This window comes from Cryptomeria japonica, chromosome 6 (assembly GCF_030272615.1).
Source record: "Cryptomeria japonica chromosome 6, Sugi_1.0, whole genome shotgun sequence".
Classification (NCBI taxonomy): domain Eukaryota; kingdom Viridiplantae; phylum Streptophyta; class Pinopsida; order Cupressales; family Cupressaceae; genus Cryptomeria; species Cryptomeria japonica.
The window spans coordinates 7,814,049-7,835,313 of NC_081410.1; the positions used below are offsets into that span (position 1 = coordinate 7,814,049).

The window sequence follows — 21,265 nt, forward strand, 5'->3', positions numbered from 1 at the left end:
AAAATATTTTTTAGGAGATTAAGCTAAAGGATCAGTGATGGAGGAACTATCAGGGGTAGTAGATGAGTTAGACAAATGGGCCGCCAAGCTCAAAGGGGGAACATGATACTCCAGGGACAAAGAGTCAAGAACCATGGAGAAAATAAGGGCTCAAGGGACCACTAGAAAGTCATAAGAGGGGAAACCAGAGTAGGAATAATATGATCCACCAAAACAAGGGCCACCGGAGAAGGGATTCTATGTGCTACTAAAATAGGTTCAAAAATCGAAAAGGGAGTCTTAGAGTCCACAGGAGACTCCAAACCAAAATCTGAATTAGCAGGAAAAAATATAAGGTGGCACTATTCGGGATCTTTCCACTCGGTGGGAGAACAATGTAAGCAAGAACCATATGAGCACAAAGAGGTTAAATGCCCTTGGCTAAAAAAGCTACACTAGAAAGTGATCCCTTCATAGCCCAAAATCTATATCTAAGGCATCTCACCAACGTTTAGTGATATCCTAGTAGGAAGTGATTTTGAAAGGTACAAATCCACAAAAATTCTAGTATAAGAGGTATGGGAGAAAAGGTTGGTGTTAGGTTTTACTTTGATGAAATGACCCAGTGTATTACCAATAGCTTCATAGGGAAAGTTACAATTCAAGTGGAGGGGAAGGTGGGCTTGCCTTACCCATGTAGGGGAAAACTTAATATGATCCACTTGAGAGTTGAAAGACGATGACCATGGGTAGAGGGACAAAGCATGTGAACCCCATTTCTAGACACCCATGGTTAGACCGACCTCCCTATCTTGAGTAGAATAAAATAATATAAGAAAGAAGCCATGAGCATTGGGTAAATCTCAAATTTACTTGAGACCAATGGGTTCTAGTGTTCCGAAATCTAGAAATATGGTGTAGAGAGTGAGGACCACAAGTGATTAAACATGCCAATTAGTGCCATATTTTTAAAATAGGAAATCCAATCCAATACCTTATGTCCCAACACCGCCTTTGGAATAGAGAGGCACAAGAGAGTCATTTCGTAGTTGGGGCAAAAAACCCCTTTGAGGATTTGTGGAGAAAATCCACAAAATAAATTTTAAGAGAGGACTGATGCATCTGGGATGACAAGAACATCAATAGCTTTTGGTAATGTTTTCTTCCAAGGGGATGTAGGACTTGAGTTGGAGATGTCTACCACCAACTTATAGGGAGGAACAATTACTCCATGTAACCAAGGGTGTGATATGGGCATTTTAAATTGGGGAGTGAGAGGCCATGGGCGGGAGAGGAAAGAACCTTTTAAACAATTATTGGGGTAGCAATCTATATGCATTGGAGTATTAATAGTTTGTCTTATCAGAAATATAAAAAGTGAGGACAACAAATACCTTGTATTTTCCCATGAAATGTGAAAGATTGTCAAAAGGTTTCAGTGTTCAACTATTCTTCTAGTTATGTTGGATATAAGTTGTATTTTAAATAATAATGTGTTTCTATTATAACAATAAATATTTTCTTATGTTCAATATTGGTCCATTTGTTTTGAATATAAAAGTTAGAGATAACAAAGATTTATGGTTATTAATGGGTATTTGGCCCATTTAGGTTGCATATAAGTAATCTTTTAAATATATACATATCATATTTCACTAATAACAGATGATATTTTTTTTTGAACTACTAAGGATACTATGATTAATTTTCAGTCAAACATTCAAAAAATCAAGTTTTAAAAACTTCTCACTAGATAAACTGAAGGAGCAATTTGCTTGATGAGTCACACCTCCAAAGCTTAATTGTAGATAGATAAATGACCAATTCACAATTCTTATAAAACTAAAAGAAAACTTTGATCTTATGAAATTGCATGCCACGGTTTGAAATTTTGATGGGTGTTTTTTCTTGAGAAAAAATAAATAATCTAGTAACTTCTTGTGCTCTGAAGATATGGGAAGGTTTACTTAAGATAGTTTGAGAAATTCATCAATATATTATAGCATCCTATAGTCTTCAGAGTTTTCTTTATAATTTCATATCATAATAGTTTGAGATATTCATGAATATATCAGAGCATCGTATAATCTTCAGAGTTTTGTTTATACTTTCACATCATAATTTATATATTGTTGCAGATCGAATACTAGTAGGTAGGAGGCAGGGCAGTTCGATGGCCCGTCTCGTAAAAATCAACCAAATTGAAATGGTTATATATATATATATTCATAACCAGGCAGATGGTCATTCAAAAATTTCTAAATAGTACATCGATGACGTCGAGGATTTTTAACTTATTTGCACCGAATTGGTGGAGACACATTGATATACATCTTTCAATTGTATAATTAATAATTAACTGTTTTTAAATGATAATAACAAATTAAAAAATATTGCAAGTAGTTTGCTTGATAAATGTGAAGATTCATATAGTACAGATGGAAAAGGAAGAAAATCTTTTTAAAAATGCAGAGAAGAATAATTTAAAGACAACCTAAGTAACTTCTGGCCCACGTTTTTAATCATGTTCTGCTGTTAGAGATCATTGTTATTGAGGTCAACATAGCCAGCCCTAATTTCATTTCATGTTACGAGAAGCCACGATGAAGATACCACCTATGAACGATTCGCCAACAGATAAAATAAAAACACTGACATTACAGTTTTGCCCTTTTCTACAGATAAATTATTAATTTTCTGACTAATTCACCATAGAAGAAGCTGCAACGATTCTTCTCTTTCACATGCCAATACACATGTTTCACGAATTTTATTGATTATAAATGCATGAACATCTAAGTATTGCCAGTGCAAGTTTCTTCTTCTTCTGAGCTTCTGAGAACTAAAGGAAACTTTGTGAAGATGGAAGCAGATTATTTGATAGCTTACCCTGAGAGATGCTGTTTGAGGAAGTTGATTCTGAGTGTAATCTTGCCTCGTGGATTGAAATCTTACTTCACTCAATGTCCAGAGGCAACTAGATTAGAGCTGAAAGAGAACTGGAAAATGAAGGTCTCCCTTATTATGATAAAGATTGTTGGGTATGTTGCAGGACCCTTGAGAGCATTGGGGGCCTTTATAGAATTTCTTCTGAACCTGTTTTCGAATAATGGAGGGCTCTTTAAACTTCCATTCAAGATATTAAATGGTAAATCCTTTTTTCTTTCAGTTGCCTGAATCCCTTTTACTTGTTGAGGCAGATTCAACACCTTGGATGATCAACATAGTTGTACACTTTAACCAAAAATGTTTAGCCACAACCTCTAATTTTATATCTATCTACTTTACTTTCCTTGCTCATTGTCGCGGCCTTGAATAGGCCTTGATTATCTATTATAAGTTGTATTTACGGTTCACACTGAATTATTTTCTTTAATGTTTTTCTAAATATTGGAATGTGAAGTCTAAATTGGATTCTTAGCTAGCAGTGGTTGAGTCATCATGGCTATGGTAAATATGACTCACACAACTGCAGTGGTTGCGTCATCATGGATTGCAAAAATTTTTTAGACTTACTATAAATAGAAAGTTTTGTTAATAAACTTTCTATAAATAGTAATTTCAACATGCGTTTTATGTGCAGTCTATATTTAGTAATTCTGTAATTCCTAGAATCAATATGAAAGACAAAATTTGCCCGTGGTTTTTTACTGGTATATTTTTACCAGGTTTTTCCACGTAAATCTGTGTTATGTGCTATTGTTCTTCTTTGAAAATTTTCTGCACTTGTTATTTTTCTCACACTAAGCAATATCTTGTTTGGTTTGGTTTTACCTTTTTATTGATGTTTTAGATAACATTTGCGATCTATCTTCAAGATGAAGAAATAAGGGAAGAGAATAATTTTTCTTGACTTCATTTATAAAATAGATTAAATATAAGATTTTTCCTTCTTGGACATTGTAGATCACATTTTATAATCCACTAGATAAGATGATCAGACAAGGAAAGGGAAATGACTTATGAAATGCCATTTTTTTTCAATGCAGGAAGCATATTCGAAACAAGATCAGAGACATTTTTAAGTTTTATTGGCCATGTAGTTGGGCGTTCAGATCTATATAAAGGTGGCCCTCCAGACGATATAAGAGCCATGAATCCTGGAGACAGATATTTTGCAGATATTTCAGTTATGGCTTCAACCATAGCCTATGAAAATGAGTTGCTTATAAGGAAGAGGGTCGACCAAAACTGGAAGGTATGGCACTGAGTTATTTATTTTTAAATCTTATTTTACAATCACAACAGTGAGGAATTTATTCATGTTCAAATTAATCTTCGACTTAAAAAATTTTATGAGAAATTTTGCAGATGCATTTTGTGGAGTTCTTCGACTGTTGGAACGGTATGGAAACTAAGAGTATATGTAGTCCAATAAAAAGAAACTGTATATTTTAAGTGGGTAATGGTTTTCTATCTAGTTGCATTTTTCCTTAATACTGATGTTGATATGAATAATTAACCAGATCACATGCAGAAGAATTCTACACAGGCATTTATATTGTGTGATAAGGAGAAAGATGCCGAATTAATAGTGATAGCCTTCAGAGGAACACAGCCATTTGAGAGTGATGATTACGTAACAGATTTAGATTTTTCATGGTATGAATCCTCTCAAATGGGAAAAGTTCATTTTGGATTTCTAGAGGCTTTGGGTCTGGCAAACCGTTCAAATGATAAAAAATTCTCATACCATTTGAGAAAACAAGATCCTGAAAAACATATGGCCTACCATGTGCTACTTAAAAAGCTTAAAGAGCTTCTAGAAGCCCACAAAAATGCAAAATTCATTGTGACAGGTCACAGTCTAGGAGGAGCCTTGTCTGTATTGTTTACAGCAATGTTGTTTGTCAATGAGGAAAAGTTGTTGGAAAAACTGCTGGCTATTTACACATTTGGACAGCCCAGAGTTGGTGATAAAACATTTGCAGATTTCATGAACAGGAAACTGAATCAGAATCAGGATGTAACTAGGTATTTCAGAATCGTGTATTCCAATGACCTTATTCCCAGAGTACCTTTTGAGGATAATCTATTCATGTACAAGCACTTTGGATCATGTCTTTACTTCAACTGTTTCTACTCTCTCAAGGTATTATTTACTATTTACACTAGTGATGTTCTTCAATTTTCTCTAAACCATTTCCATGGATTTGATATATCGTTTTATGTTGTGACAGAATCTTGCAGAGATCCCCAACAGAAATTTCTCACTTGTGTTCTTCGTACCCCTGAGAATAACAGCCCTTTGGGAATTGTTGCAGTGTTTAGTTCTACATTACAGAGAGGGAAAGGACTTCAAAGAAACTAAACTTTCTATTGTTTGCAGAATACTTGGAATTTTGGTTCCGGGGCTTTCAGCTCACAGCCCAGTAAATTATATAAATGCACTAAGGCTGGGTCCTGCATTACTCAACCCTAATTCGGGCATGCTAGAAGATTAATTCACTCGAAGGGCAAAGTACTATTCAGCAAAAATGCATCACTATCTAGTAAAATTGTACAAATGTGTGTTACGAATTTTGAATATTGTTTGTAACTAGTTATAGGAGTTGATGGGCAATTATGGAAAATATTATGCTTAATATATTGTGAGGGATTTGGTTTCATTATGTCTTTTATTTGGAAGAATAATATAATCTTTACTTTTGGGTTTCAATAAATTTTTCTTTGTTATAAAGGTGACGTGATTGTGTTCAACAATGTCATTACAAGATGACTTTATTTTTAAACATAATGTAACTTTGCATAAAATTTAGCTATTTCATTGTAAATTAGATATAAATTTGTGAAATATTTTGTATTAAAATTGCTAGTGATCTGAATTATAGGTCTTAAATCTCTAAGATTAGATAATCTTTAAGACTGTCAAACATAAGAAAAAAAATCACCATTCAAAACTATAACATATCACTTCCAATAGAAATACAACTTACAAAGGACAATATATCAATCATTTAGTTATCAATTAAGCAAACCTGCAGCTTGCTATTTTCAACTAAATAAATTATCATTCAGAAAATAAAATAATAATTAATTAATATTTTAAGGTAGAAGAAATTAATTTTAACATTAAACCACGTGATCATTAAAGAAAAACAATAGCTACATCGTGCTCAACATAGAGATTCCTGACTCTTCGAAGGAGCCTACAAAATTTTATTAGTGACATTAAACACATGGCCGGCATCATCCTCATTTTCTGTTGAAAAAAATGTGTGTATATATATATATATATTTTGATGAATATTTATTTCCAAGCAGAAAAAACTTGATTTGGAAGTTTGCTGCATCATATAAGATTATTAATGGCGTATTAAGGTATCTAGGGAAGTAGATGGTAGAGTATAGATGTAGTCATGACATGCAAAACATTCTTGTGTGCCCTTTCCTATATTTAGAAGCTCACATACACTTGCCCATTCTCTTTTTTTCTCAAAGTTATGTGAACCACGTCGCACTTTTGCAAACTTGTAAGCATTGAGACATTCATAATGTTGATATACTTTACTTTCCCTTGGATTTTGAAAACCATAGCACAACTATTTTTTCCCAAGTTCACAAATTTAGTTAAAAAAAAAGAATTATCATTAAATATGTGAACCTTCAATCTCTTTTAACTTTCATTTATCATGGATGAGAGTTTTGAAGTGACACATAACAAATGTCATATAGGATGACCTTTAACTTTGACAAGAAGTATAAGGGTTCATTTATTGGGAAGTAAAGTTCAAAGGTTGACAAGGAAGAGTACCAAGGCAATGGGGATGGTCGAAAGTTTAAATTCAGAAAATATATAAATGAATTGATTGGGTTTGAGAATTGAGCATAATAGGGAACACGTATCTAGATAGAAAGATGGCCACAACTTCGATTCTAATAGGATACTTAAATTTAAAATACTTAATCATAAGACAAGAGTTGAGGATGACATGGGGATAGAGGACTCTTATTAATCTTTCAAGGAGTGAGAATTAAAGAGCCCATTGTAAAGCTTTGTGAATACTATGGAAATGGTATAAAGGAAAGCATACATTTGAAACTCTAGTGCATAAATTTTTTAAGGAATTGATTCGGGGTTTCAAGGTTCAAATGGATGGTATGCCAATATGGAAGATTATGATGGTCCAAACATGTTACTTAGAACTATTTTACAAGGAAAAGGATTGGTGATGTAGCCAATAAAAACACAAACAATATCATTAAATAAAGCATATAAAATGACACAAGTTTGGATCAATTTTCTTCAATATTATTCTTCTACAAACTACAACCATTCTACCATTACAATGAAAAAAGGGGCCTATTTTAACAACAAACTCAAATTTTCCTTTTTGGGCAGATTTTTACAAAATCTGAAATTTGGCATTTATTGAAACTTTCAAATCTATCCCAAAAATCATGAAATCTTCTAGAAATAAAAAAAAAATTATTTCGGCACAAATTGCCAACTTTCTAAACCCATAAAGATTACAAGCTCAAAAATAACTAAAAATCCAACTTTCTAAAAATGAAAAAAAGAAAAAAAGAAAAAAAAGAAAGAAGAAGCTCTTTTTGAAGCCTGAAACAAAAGAATCCAGCCCGGAAAATTTGATCGATATGAGGTCCAACTGAACAAGATTAAGTCAGGAATCCAAACAACTCACGATACACCTCCATGTTAAATTTAATCCCAAACAGACAACCGAGTCAAAAGTTATGACCCTGCGAAGCCCCTACATCAATTGGGATTTTAGGATTGGGTGGAAAGGGTTGTTGGGAGAATGAAGTATGATAACTTGATAACAAGAAAAGGAAATATGGTGATGGATTAGATGACATATTGGTATGAATTGTTAAAATATGAACCAGTAACTTAAGTGAATAAGCTTTGCAATGGTTTTGATCCTTGCCTCCTTATTCAACTAATTCTTTTCAAAAATTGACTGATGCATTTGTTCAACATTTTAAAATAATATTGGTCCACAAATTACTTTGACTTATTTGGTGGATTGCAAACAAGATGTTAAAGAAAAAGTGATTGGTTTCATCAAGGTAGATATAAACATTTGCATTCACAAATTGCTTATCTAGTGCCCAATGGTGATGTTCAAATAATTTTCAAAAAAACATTAGAGGTAAGCTTTTATTTTCTGATTATACATCTTTCACACAATTGTGCACTTCATAGTTATCAACTTCAAATGAGTCATTGTGAACCTTCTTCATCATTGACTTTGGTTCATAAAAATGAAGATTCTCGTCAAAACATTCAAAACTTAAGAAAATAAAACAATAACTTCATCAAGAACGATACCAAACAATTATTCTAATGACATTGATTGTCAAGTGGTAACCACAACCCATATTGCTGCTCTCTTTTCATCATAATTTAGACACCACAACTTCACTCCTTCTGAATCATTGCATAGCATCATTTTCAAATTGATCAATGCTAATGTGATGAACATTTCTCTTGTTCATCCTATAGATACTTCCAAGCCTTTGTCACCTTCTTTTGATAACAAAGCCTATTACCAATTTCATCATCAAGTTGGTCATCATACTTAGAAGTGATTTAGATTAAAGCATGAAATTCAAGATCTTATTGATTCTAATAATATAGTAGTGGATGGTGTGAATGATAAGGAAAATAAATTTGTTGCAACTCCTAATCAAAAACTTCAAATATTTACCAATCCTTTGTCTTCTCTCTCTACCAATGTTGTTGATCATAATGATTGAATCTCTATATCTGTTGATGATATGAATAGTGAAGACAACAAAAATGTTGTGAACTTGATTAAGCAACCTAAGCCTAAGTGTGACCTTTTCATCAACTTTGACTCAAGATATATCATTAGAGCACTCAATAGACCATTATACATTACTGAAAAGATTAAAGGAAAGCTAGATCATGTGGAGTGCTAATTGATTCAATATGTATGGGAATTTGATTATGAAAGATCATTTTTGTACACAAAAATTTCATCAAGATACATATGTTGTTGTGATTAAGGTGCACAAATGGATTTACTTGTCCCACTATAGGTTCCATTACCCTTCCAATAGGAACTGATACTAAGTGCTTACATGTTACCTTTTTATTTATCACTACCTCTGACCAATTCTATTATAATTTGGGACACCCTTGACTTGATTCCATGAAAGTTATCCCTTCTACCATTCGTAAGTGTTTGATGTTCCCTAGCAATGGGTGTGTTATAATAATCAATCATAGCCTTTATCAACCCTTAGCAAAATATGGAAACTTCACCCTTAATTTATTTTGGCCTACAAAACCTCAAAATTTGCAATTTTGTTAAGATGTGATTTTCCTATCTTGTCAAAATTAAATATCTCAAAGGATATCAACCTTAAGTAAACCTAATGATTCTTCACCTATGGATATGGATATCCTGCCCCCACATCTCAAACGTAGACTTCTTCCCACTCCTCCTATTCCTCACATATATATGTTTTTTTTCCACCTCCAGAATCTTATAAATGTCAAAGAGATAAGTGCCCAACATCTTATATCTCTCATCCTAGTGAGGTTTATTCTATTTTACTTCTACAAAGGAAGAAAAGAAACCTATGTTGAGTGATCCCCAACCTTCATCCATACAAGATTTGAGTTGTAAGAAGACAAATTTAAGTGTGAGATAATATTGACAAAGACATCATGCCAAGGCTCATGAGCTTGCTTTCCAAAGAGTTTCCTCCCCTAAGCAGCCTCAAATATTGACATGGTCCCATTTTCCCAATTTCTGCCTAATATTACGGAGGAGCTTTATCTTGATCATCCTTGCTAAAGATTAAAATTAACAATGCAAAATTCTTCATCTTCTTTGTCTCCTCCATGAATGAGTTCTTTTCTTCTGATTAATTTGGATGACGATGTTGATAATAATGTGCATACTAATAATTATTATGATATGTATGAAATTTTTGGGATTAATAATGAGTTATCTTCAAGAATTTCAAAATATTTTATTGTAGCTCCTAGTGACATACATAGTGATTCATCATTAGAGAATGGTCCTTATTTGGCACTAGCAATATCTCCATCTATCGTACTTGTTGCAGCTCATTTAGCATCTTGTCCAACATCTCTAAATAAAGTTTAAGAAATAATAGGAGATGGAGGATTTTTTATACTAGCTTCACTCGTGCAGTGGATTCTTTTATGTGTTTGCTTGCATGTAATATGTTCCCCATGATGTGATGCTTGGCATGTATTTGTGGTTTTTTAATCTCTCTTTGGATGACCCTTGTTGCTCTATTGGTGCAAGGAAATGAAAGGACCGACCTTGTTGTGAAATTCCTCTATTTCTATCTCAATTCTTTGATATGTTGTATATATATTATGTTGTAAATATCATCTTGTCATAAATGTGCTTTTAAGTTGTCTACTTAGGGATAATGAAAAGCATTGACACCTCTCTTTTAGGTCTCTTCCATGTTGACCCATAAATACTTGTGTTGTTCATCTTATGCGCTCTTCTTCAATTGTGTTTGTATTTCCACTACCTTTGGGGGATGAAGTCAATTCATTACAATCATACTTGATATGCATGATTTATCTAATGCACATACTAACCCCAGCTAATAAATACCTTATGTGGTATCTTTTGTGTTTTGTGAAGAATTGCATTTGATTTGCCTATGCTTGGGGGCATCTCACTATTGTGAAATCTTGTCTTTTGGATGCATGTATGCTACCTAAATAAATTACGCCTAGTAAGATATACACAACTACTTCAATGTGAGGGAAGACACTCATCTCTATGTTACACTTTGTACACACACCACGAGGTTTGGATTCTACACTTTGATCACACACCATGATATGCTTGATGCATGCTCTAGCACCCATTTTGTAATCGATTTTTGTTTAGATTACATTGCAATCCAAGGATATGTTTTGTAATCTTAATTCTTGGTGCATGTTGTAACACTCATTTTGCAATCATTTTTTTATTGGATTATTTAGCGAACCGGGTTTTTTATCTGTAATATCTCTTTATGCTAAAATGTGTTAGAATATTTAATCTTTACTTAGCTTAGGTTTATTTTTATTTAGTTTAGGATATTCCTTTGGAATTCCTATATGTAATTTGTCCTCTAGTACATGTGTGAGGACAAGTCATTTCTTTTATTTTCCTTTATTAAGGAATATTAGATTTCCTCCATAAGAGGATGTGGACACATGGCACACACATTTTATGAATGGTGGCATTCATAGATTTGGGAGTTACTTTGTAACTCCTCTCCTCATCTCTATTTAAGAGATGCCTCCTCTCTCATTTCTTCTTAATGACAATATTGTAAAGAGCTTCTTGCTCTCTCTCTCTCTCTCTCATTTTTAGGCATTGCCTCATTCATAATATCACAAGGGGTTTTTCTTTGCTTTTCCCCTTTCAAAAGTTCTTGTGCCTCCTTCTTCACATTTGGGTGATGCTCCAAAGTTTTTTGCTTTTCTCTTGGTAACAATTACTTCATCATAAACTTTCTTGGATTAATTTTCCTTTCCTTGCTCTTTTATTTCCTTTCATGGTATCAGAGCAGGTTTCTAATCCTTGTTTTAAGTTGACATTGACGAAGGTTACCATTCTGTGGAGTTCACCTTGTTGGAGGCATTCTTGAGAGGAGAAGAAGTTCTTTTCTAATATTTTCTATTGTGCAGGTTTTGGTTTCAGATTTTTAATTTTTTTTCAAACTTGTTAACAAGTTTGCCTGCAGGTTTAATCTCCTATTCTAGTTAGTTTTTTATTAAAAAAAAGGGCTTTGGAAGGCTTGCCGCCAAAGTTCCTCCTTTTTTAGTTTAAATTTGTATCTTTGGAAGGCTTGCCACCAAAGTTTCTATTTTTTTTAGTGTGCATAGTTTGGAAGGTTTACCGCCAAACTTAGTCTCCTTAATTTATTTGGTCGGCTTGCCACCAAAACTAATTTATCATTAAACTTCATTTCTGATTCACTTGCAGATTTTAACCTTTTTCTTGCTTACAACTATTCTGATTCAATATGTTTGAATCTGCCATTCAGTCCTAACATCTTTATTTGCAGGTGTTATTGATAAATAAAAAGGATAATCTTTATTTAAACTTAAATTTGTTGAGGATTAAACTCAAACTTAAATTTGTTCTTCTTGTATGATTGTATCTGTTTTGATTTTCAGTCATTGGACTGTGACTCTATTGTCCCTTTCAACCATACCGTGGTTATCATTTTGAGTTGTTTTAAATATTTTATCATTTATTGTTAAATAAAATAAGTTTATTATTGCTTTTACCAGTGCCGATAAAGATCTGGCAATTTAATTCTTTGTAATTGTTCTCAAACTAATGCATCTGAATACAGAAAGTACACAACATAGCACACTTGATAGCTAGAAATTGTCTTACTTCGGAGACATCTGATAAAAGTAGAACAATACATCATAATTTGTCTGAAGAGAAGAAAAGATTTCTTTTCCAATCACTACCCATACATCATTCTCAGATCAAAATCAAACATAAATAGTTTGATCCCTGGCTTAACATGCTAGAGCTCCAACCTTATACTTGGTATTCAATACTTGGTATGTAAGAGTTATTGAAATGCTCAGTGTAAAATTTACAGAGCGATAAAAAAAAACACTGTCAAGAAGCCTTTGTGCAACCCAGATACTGCGGAGAACCCCAAACACCCGAAATTCATCTTCCAGCTCTTGCTTGGTGGCCCAAGGATCCAATTTGCCAACATATACACGAGACATTGCTGTTGTGTCAAAATATATATCCTGGTTTCGTAGTATCAGAAAACCTTCAAGTAGGAAAGTTCACTGATTGTGCTGAACCACCGCCGGGTCTAATTACAGCTTTCATCACGCTGCCTGGTGCAATCTCTTTTTTCCTTCTCTCACTGGCTTTTGCCATCAGTTTCAATTCCCTCTACGGCTGCCTCAAATTCCAGTGTTGGGTGATGTTAGCTTGCTTCAATAACCAATCATCCAAAGTTCGCAGCATTCGTCTTCCCTCAACTTCCTATTTTGCTCTGCAGGCTAAACAAATACTCTTTCGTGCAGTTTTTATCTGCTTTTCCCTGCGTTTTGTATTAACTCTCAAACTTGCGTTTTGTATTCATTCTTGTCATTCAACTTCTCTGCAAAATAACGTCTCTGTACTGTAGATTCTTTGCAGTCTGTGTATCGTCGCTTCTGTTTGCAGTCTGTTCTCAGTCTGTGTCCCAATCATTCTTTGTAAAACGGTTCTCCATCATTAAATAACATTTCTGCAGGTTCCTTTATCTTATTTGCAGTCTAAGTTTATAACGTTTTTTTTTTTAATATTCATATTCTTTATTGTAATTTCTGCACTATTGTGTAACTTATTGTAATTTAATATTCATATTCATATTCTTTATTGTAATTTTCTGATAACTTATACGTTTCCTGCTCTATATAAGTTTATATTTTGTTTTAAGTGTTAATATATATATCTTTTATAAAAAGTTTTTAATATAAAATTGTTTTATTATTAATATTTAAAGTTTTTTAATATAAAGTTTTTTTAGGATTTGAAAATAATATTTTTTTGTTAAATAGTTTTTTTTTTTTTAAATTGTTATTTTAAACAAAAAACATACTTTTCGATCTATAATATTTTTAAATCAAAATTGGTTATTTTAATTAAGGAGGTTAATTTTTTTATTCAAGTGGTTATTTTTTTAATAAAAGGGGCATTTTTTTATTTCGAATCATTATTTTACTATCATGTCTACATTAATTCCAGAAATTAAATTAAATAGTTCCAATTATCATTCTTGGAAAACACATATCTCGTTTATTTTTCGTTTCAAACACCTTTTGGATGTTGCGACTGATAAAACCTTTGAACCCGCTACATCTACTCCTCAAGCTGACCTAGATAGATGGAAGGCTCAAAATGAGGAAGCACTTGGTTTAATTGGTATTTCAATGGTTCTTGATTTGTATGTTTTAATTGGAAATTGTACAAAAGCGCATGAAGCTTGGGAAATTTTAAAAACAACTTATGATAGCTCAAATGAATCCCGAAAAATTCAACTTCGAGATCAACTTGAAGATCTAAGGTATACGGATTTTAAAACTATGGATGAATTCTTATTAAAGTTTGATTTTGTTAATAGTCAATTAACTGGTTTAGGAGTTACTCTTGCTGATTTACGTTTAATTCATCTTATTCTTAAAAAATGTCTTCCTCGTCAATTTCAACAATTTATTACGAATATTCATGCTCAACTTGCTATTCCTAGCTTAGCTACTCAATTAACATATGATATTTTTCGTAATTTATTAGGTCAAGAGGAAGCTAAATTAATTCAATTTGGTACTCTTAAAAGTAGTGAACATGCTTTTATGTCTAAAAATCAAAATCATAATAATAATTTTAGATCCAATAATAATAAACATAATCATAATCATAATAATAATCATAATAATAATCACAAATCTCCTAATTATCAATCTCATTCTAAATCCTATCATAATAATTCTCATAATAATAATCATAATAATAATCACAATAATCAAAGGAATAATTCTCAAACAAGACCCCATTGCACATATTGTGGGAAAGATGGACATATTACTAATAATTGTTTTAAGAAACAACATGGTAAAAAGCCCATGAATCAAAATAATCAAAATAATCAACATAAACCTCATTATAAGAAGGGTAATAATAATGGTAATTCATCTCGTCATGCATTTACATTTACTTATAATGTTTCTCAACCACTTGAGTGGATTATTGATTCTGGTGCATCTCAACATGTTACTTCTCATAAAGAATGTTTTGAATCTTTGCATCCCGATACTTCTAATATTCCTGTTCAATTAGCTAATAATCATAGTTGTAAAGTTGAAGCTATTGGTGATGTGAATGTTCCTAATGGGAAATTACATGATGTTCTTTATGTTCTTGAATTAAAATCAAATTTGATTTCAGTTCCTAAACTTTGTCAAGATTATAAGATTAACTTTTATAGGGGCATATGTTATATCATTGATCCAAACACTAATCATGTTATTGCTACTGCTAAAATGGATAGTGATAACTTATTCAAGTTCTATGAATTTGCTCCTCCAAAGTATTCTTTGCTTACTACTATTGATTTTACTATATGGCATGAAAGACTTGGCCATCTCAATTCTGATTATATTTCATTGACTGGTAAGATGCATAGGGAACCCTTTCCTCATGGTCAATCTTGGAGGGCATATACTAAATTGCATCTAGTTCATAGTGATCTCTTGGGTCCCATGGAGAATCCCTCCATCCAAGGTTCAAGGTATGCACTTACCTTTGTTGATGATTTTTCCAGGAGAACATGGATATATTTCCTTCATAGTAAGGATCAAGTGCTTGATGTTTTTACTGAATTTCATATGTTTGTAGAAAGGCAATCTGGTTCTAAAATTAAGATTCTTTGTACTGACAATGGAAGAGAATATGTCAATAATGCATTTAATGCTTATTTGAAATCTTTTGGAATTAAACATGAGCTTACCATTCCTTATACACCACAACAAAATGGTGTGGCAGAACGGAAGCATAGGACAATTGTTGAAATGGCTAGATGTTTATTGCATGCTAAAAATATGGATTACAAGTTTTGGGCTGAAGCTATGGCTTGTGCAACATATTTAATTAATAGAACACCTACCAAAGCCTTAAAGGATAAAACTCCTGAAGAAGGTTGGTCTGGTAGAAAGCCTAATTTGCAGAATTTAAGAATTTTTGGTTCCATAGCTTATGTTTACAAACCTAAGGAGAAAAGGAAAAAATTAGATGCTAAATCTTCTCCTTTTATTTTTGTTGGTTATGATGAAAATACTAAAGGTTATAGAGTTTACAATCCTATTACTAACAAGGTAAAAGTTGCAAGAGATGTTTGTATTGCAGAAAAAGGCATTCATGATTGTTCTAAAGTGGAGGATGATGAACTTGGTTAAACCAAAGTTGTGCTTGTGGAGGACCAACCTCCTTCTCTTAACCCTACTCCTAATGCATCTCTTTCTATTCCTTCTAGTGATAGTGATGATGATAATAATAACTCTACTCCTCATGACTCTTCTTCTAGTGATGAATCCATTACTTCTAAAAGAAGACCTAAATGGTTTAACTCTTTAATTCAAGATAGTGATGAATACTTAGCTAGAATGGATAAACTTCAAGCTAGAAGAGTTAATTATTGTAATTATGTTTTAATGACTACTATTATGAATTCTAATGATCCTAAAACATTTGATCAAGCTAAAAATCAACCACATTGGCAAAAAGCAATGAAGGAAGAATATGATACTTTAACTTCTAACCAAACTTGGGATTTAGTTCCCTTGCCTCATGGTAAAAATCTTGTTTCTTGCAAGTGGCTTTATAAAACTAAATTGAATGCTAATAATCAAGTTAGTAAATTTAAAGCTAGATTAGTTGCTAGAGGTTTTTCTCAAATTGAAGGCTTAGATTATACAGAAACTTTTGCTCCTGTTGCTAAAATGCCTACAATTAAACTTGTGCTTGCTTTAGCTTCTAGAATGAATTGGCCTATTCACCAAATGGATGTTAAAAGTGCTTTTCTTAATGGTGATTTACATGAGGAAATTTTTATGTCTCAACCTCCTGGTTTTATTAAAGAAGGTAATGCACACTTAGTTTGTAAATTAAAGAAATCAATTTATGGATTAAAGCAATCTCCTAGGGAGTGGTATTCAAAGATTAATGAATTCTTTCTTTCTCAAGGCTTTATTAGAAGTAAAAATGATCCTAACTTGTATATTAAACATAGTGAAGATGATATTATAATTATTATCTTGTATGTGGATGATTTGATTCTTACTTCAAGTTCCAATACTTTGATTTCTGATATTAAGTTTCAACTTAATCAAAAATTTCAAATGACTGATTTAGGTCTTTTACATTATTTCTTAGGAATGCAAATTTGGCAAACCTCTAAAGGAATTTTCTTATCTCAAAGTAAATATGCTCAAGATCTCATAGATAAGTTTAAAATGAATGATGCTCATCATGTTTCAATTCCTATTGAATTAGGCACTAAGTTAATGCTTGATATGCAAACTCCTCTTGTTGATCCTACTTTGTATAGACAATTAGTTGGAAGTTTAAATTATTTAACTCTTACTAGGCCAGATATTGCTTATAGTGTTGGTTTGGTTTCTAGATTCATGTCTAAACCTCAACAAACACACTTTAAAGTTGCTAAAAGAATTTTAAGATATATTAAAGGAACAATTAATGTAGGTTTGTTTTATGATGCAAATTCTGATTTTACTTTAAAAGGTTTTACTAATTCTGATCTAGGTGGAGATCCCAATGATGGGAAATCTACTTGTGGTTATTGTTTTTTTGTTGGTTCAGGAGCAATTTCTTGGAATAGTAAAAAGCAACAATCTACCTCTCTTGGATCCATTGAAGCTGAGTACAAAGGATGCACTAATGCTTCCAAAGAAGTCTTGTGGCTTAGAAGACTACTTGAAGATTTGGGTCTACCTCAACACGAACCAACTCCATTGTATTGTGACAACCAAAGTGCCATTGCCTTGGCTAAAAATCCAGCTTTCCATGCAAGGGCAAAACACATTGCTCTCCAACACCACTTTATTAGAGAACAAATTGAAGACAAGCAAGTTTCACTCCTCTATTGCAAGGGGGAAGACCAAGTTGCAGATATTTTGACCAAGCCACTTTGTAAAGAAAAATTCCAATTTCATTGTAAAAATCTTGGATTGCAACCCATTGAAGGGTTTGATGTAAGCTCCCCAAGTAAAGCTTAAGGGGGGGTGTTAGAATATTTAATCTTTACTTAGCTTAGGTTTATTTTTATTTAGTTTAGGATATTCCTTTGGAATTCCTATATGTAATTTATCCTCTAGTACATGTGTGAGCACAAGTCATTTCTTTTATTTTCCTTTATTAAGGAATATTAGATTTCCTCCATAAGAGGATGTGGACACATGGCACACACATTTTATGAATGGTGGCATTCATAGATTTGGGAGTTACTTTGTAACTCCTCTCCTCATCTCTATTTAAGAGATGCCTCCTCTCTCATTTCTTCTTAATGACAATATTGTAAAGAGCTTCTTGCTCTCTCTCTCTCTCTCTCATTTTTAGGCATTGCCTCATTCATAATATCACAAGGGGTTTTTCTTTGCTTTTCCCCTTTCAAAAGTTCTTGTGCCTCCTTCTTCACATTTGGGTGATGCTCCAAAGTTTTTTGCTTTTCTCTTGGTAACAATTACTTCATCATAAACTTTCTTGGATTAATTTTCCTTTCCTTGCTCTTTTATTTCCTTTCAAAATGAATCATAGTAAGTAACTCCTTACTAGGCCTAAAAATAATATTCTCTTCTTCTTTCTTGCATTCTCCATATGTTGATCATTATTTCTCTTTTTATGTTTACTTTTAGACCTATAAGATCTCAAGTCCTTGGAGGCTTGATGTTTATTGCTTCTTTAATGTCTTGGTGAAATTCGTTCGATGCTATCCTCTACTTTACCATGAGTATGAGTGTGAGGTAATAATCGCACTAAAGTGAGGGCTAAATGTATAGTCATAAATTGTATCCTTATCAAATTTCATACTCATTTGGGTCTCACCTTAGTGTTTTTCCTTTTTTGTCCTGATTATGCCTGATTCTTCTCAAACTAGTGCCAAATTTGTGGTCTCTTCTTTCTCGCCTTTCTTTCTAACCTTTGTCTAATCCAAAAGTACTATACTAGGGCACCATTTTCGATAGTATGGGCAAAAAGAGCCTAAATTTAAACAATATGATGGTCAAAAAAATGTAAGCACATAAAGATAACCGAAGTTGGCCTTCCTTGTACTTTTAACACATTTTGCTAGATAAGGTATAAAAGAAAGTCTTATCCCCTCATTTGAAACATCTCTCATCAATATATTCACTCCACATCAAGCATTTTAATTGAGAATGAAATCAAAAATCATCAAGGCAATGAAGGAGAGGTCAAACATTTATATTTTCAAGCATTCAAGATGGCATTCATGATGAAATTTATGTGAAGCAATGCATGAGTTTTCAAAAAGAAACATCAATTTTTCATGAAGACTTTAAGACAAGGGAGATTCATGGATGAAGGTATAGCATTTCAATTCAATATTTTCTTTCAAATATATCCTTTGTCATGCAAGGGTAAGCTATATTTTCCATATTTTTATCATTGCAGGGTTAATTCCAAACTCAAGGTTTGACCTAGCCAAACCCCTGTCAACCCAACACTTTTTTTTGTCTCTTTTGTGTGTAGGTCTCAGATATAGAAGAGAAGAAATACAACTTCAAAAAGTGTAGAATGAGATAGAGAGAACTAGATTTTGAAAAAACAAAAAACCCTAGACACTGTACCTTAGCTATAGTGTCCAACACTTTTTCAATGAAATTCGAAGGAAATACTTAGAGTGAAATCCTAGTGGTGAATCTATTTAGGATATCTACATTAGACACCTTAAGGATAGTGACACCTAGGTATAGTGTCTAGCACTTTTGAGCTCAAATTATAGGCATAGGTTCCTCTCTAATTCTAATTTCACTTAGCATATACACATATTTGATTTGTAGCTTACTATTTATTTTAAGATTAATCTCAATTTTGCATCATTAGCCCTAGTTCTAACATTTCATCATTCTATCTTATCCAATTGCATCTACACAGAACAAAGAAAGCAACCAATTCACATGCCCAACTTTTTAAAGGGTTTGTAGTTGGTCCTATTGGTTGTTTTCCCAATGTGAATTAATGTAAATGGGTTTGAATCCTAGTTTGCATGTTTCGATTGGTAAACCCATTCTATCACTTTATATCTTGTCCAATCCTTTTGGACCTTTGATGATTGGCCTTTTACTTTAATCCTCACCAAAAGGTAAAAGGTAAGGTGAAAGCTCAATCCCCACCAAGTCAAAAATTGCCTAACTCCTTCGACTTTCGGCCTAAGATATTCTCCCCATATTTTTCTAGTACATCCAAGTAGATTTGTAAGATGATTTGTGACGCAAGTTAAGAAAAATGGTTCCCAATAAGTATAGGCACCATCTGTAATGTATCATTTTGTGGCTTTATGTATTTTTTATAGATCATCACATATTTTTTTATATGAAATAAAAGAATCAAGAGGGTACCATTTGAGAGGATGAAAAAATACAGAAGTGAATAATTACAAAGCCAAGAAGAACAAACATATTCTAAGGAGCCCTAGGGTTTTATTTTTCAATTCTAGGTAAAATAATTTTCAGGCTATATCGATTTGGGTTTGTGTGAAATATGTAATAGAATCCCTATAATTTTGAATAACAAGTTTAATTATTATATTTGACATTGTTTAAGTGTCTCTAAGAGTCTTCTATGTATTGTCTTTCTGAGCTTTGATTAGGTAGCCAACCAAAAGGGCATTAAATTAATTTAAAGCTTTTGTAATTTATCTTCTCAAGACTAGTAAATAAATATTTCAATTTATTGTTGCATTATTAAGTAGACTAATATAAATTTATGCAACTAGAATTATTTATTCATTTACATGTGTAGAGCCTAGTTTATTTATGCATATGAGAAAATATAGTCTTTGTTTATATCTTCATTAAGGTGTCCCATTTGGTTTATATTTTATATGTTTTGTATAAATTCAATACTTTGTGCCTATTGGATATAGGTGCCACTCCATCAAATCAACAAGTTAAAATAAACTAAATATTATATGATCATTTTTAGTTGTGTTGTTCTTCCCAACTTTTATGTATAAGTGCATAATAAAAGTAGGGGATGTTTATCCATATTTTAAAGACTTTTCTAATAGGCATTTTTCTACTATAAGGTGCATGATCTCAATTTTTAAAACTAGCACATAGATATGTTGTGACAACCCAAAATAGGGGTGCAATATGCATTGAGTATAATTTTTAGATCTATAATCTAACTTAGCACCTTAGAGAAACCCTTTTTTATCATCTACCTTAACACCTTAGAGAAATCCCATTGGGTCTTGTTGAACAAAAAGCGGAGGTCTTGCACACCTCAATAATTGGTTCTTAATTGCCTAACTCGAACATAGATATTTTGATTTTCTTCCTAAGTTTGACATCCTTGACACTTTGGAAATTATCCAATCTAATATTTAGGACCTAAAATTCAGATCACTAACAAATTTAATACAAAATAATTCACAAATTTACACAATTTATGAATTTGGTAGTGTTCTATCTTTCACAACTTATAATATGGTTACTTATAATATGGCTACTAATTGTTATGTA

General features: G+C 32.5%; 1 protein-coding gene across 1 annotated transcript; it reads left to right on the forward strand.

The window, feature by feature from the left end:
• The first annotated feature begins 2,841 nt into the window (after window positions 1-2,841).
• On the forward strand, window positions 2,842-13,131 carry LOC131070007 (triacylglycerol lipase OBL1-like). Its single transcript, XM_058005562.2, has 6 exons — window positions 2,842-3,127; window positions 3,969-4,177; window positions 4,291-4,324; window positions 4,446-5,071; window positions 5,160-5,351; window positions 12,583-13,131. Exons 1-6 carry the CDS (start codon window positions 2,842-2,844, stop codon window positions 13,129-13,131), a joined length of 1,896 nt encoding a protein of 631 aa, XP_057861545.2.
• The last annotated feature ends 8,134 nt before the right edge of the window (window positions 13,132-21,265 follow it).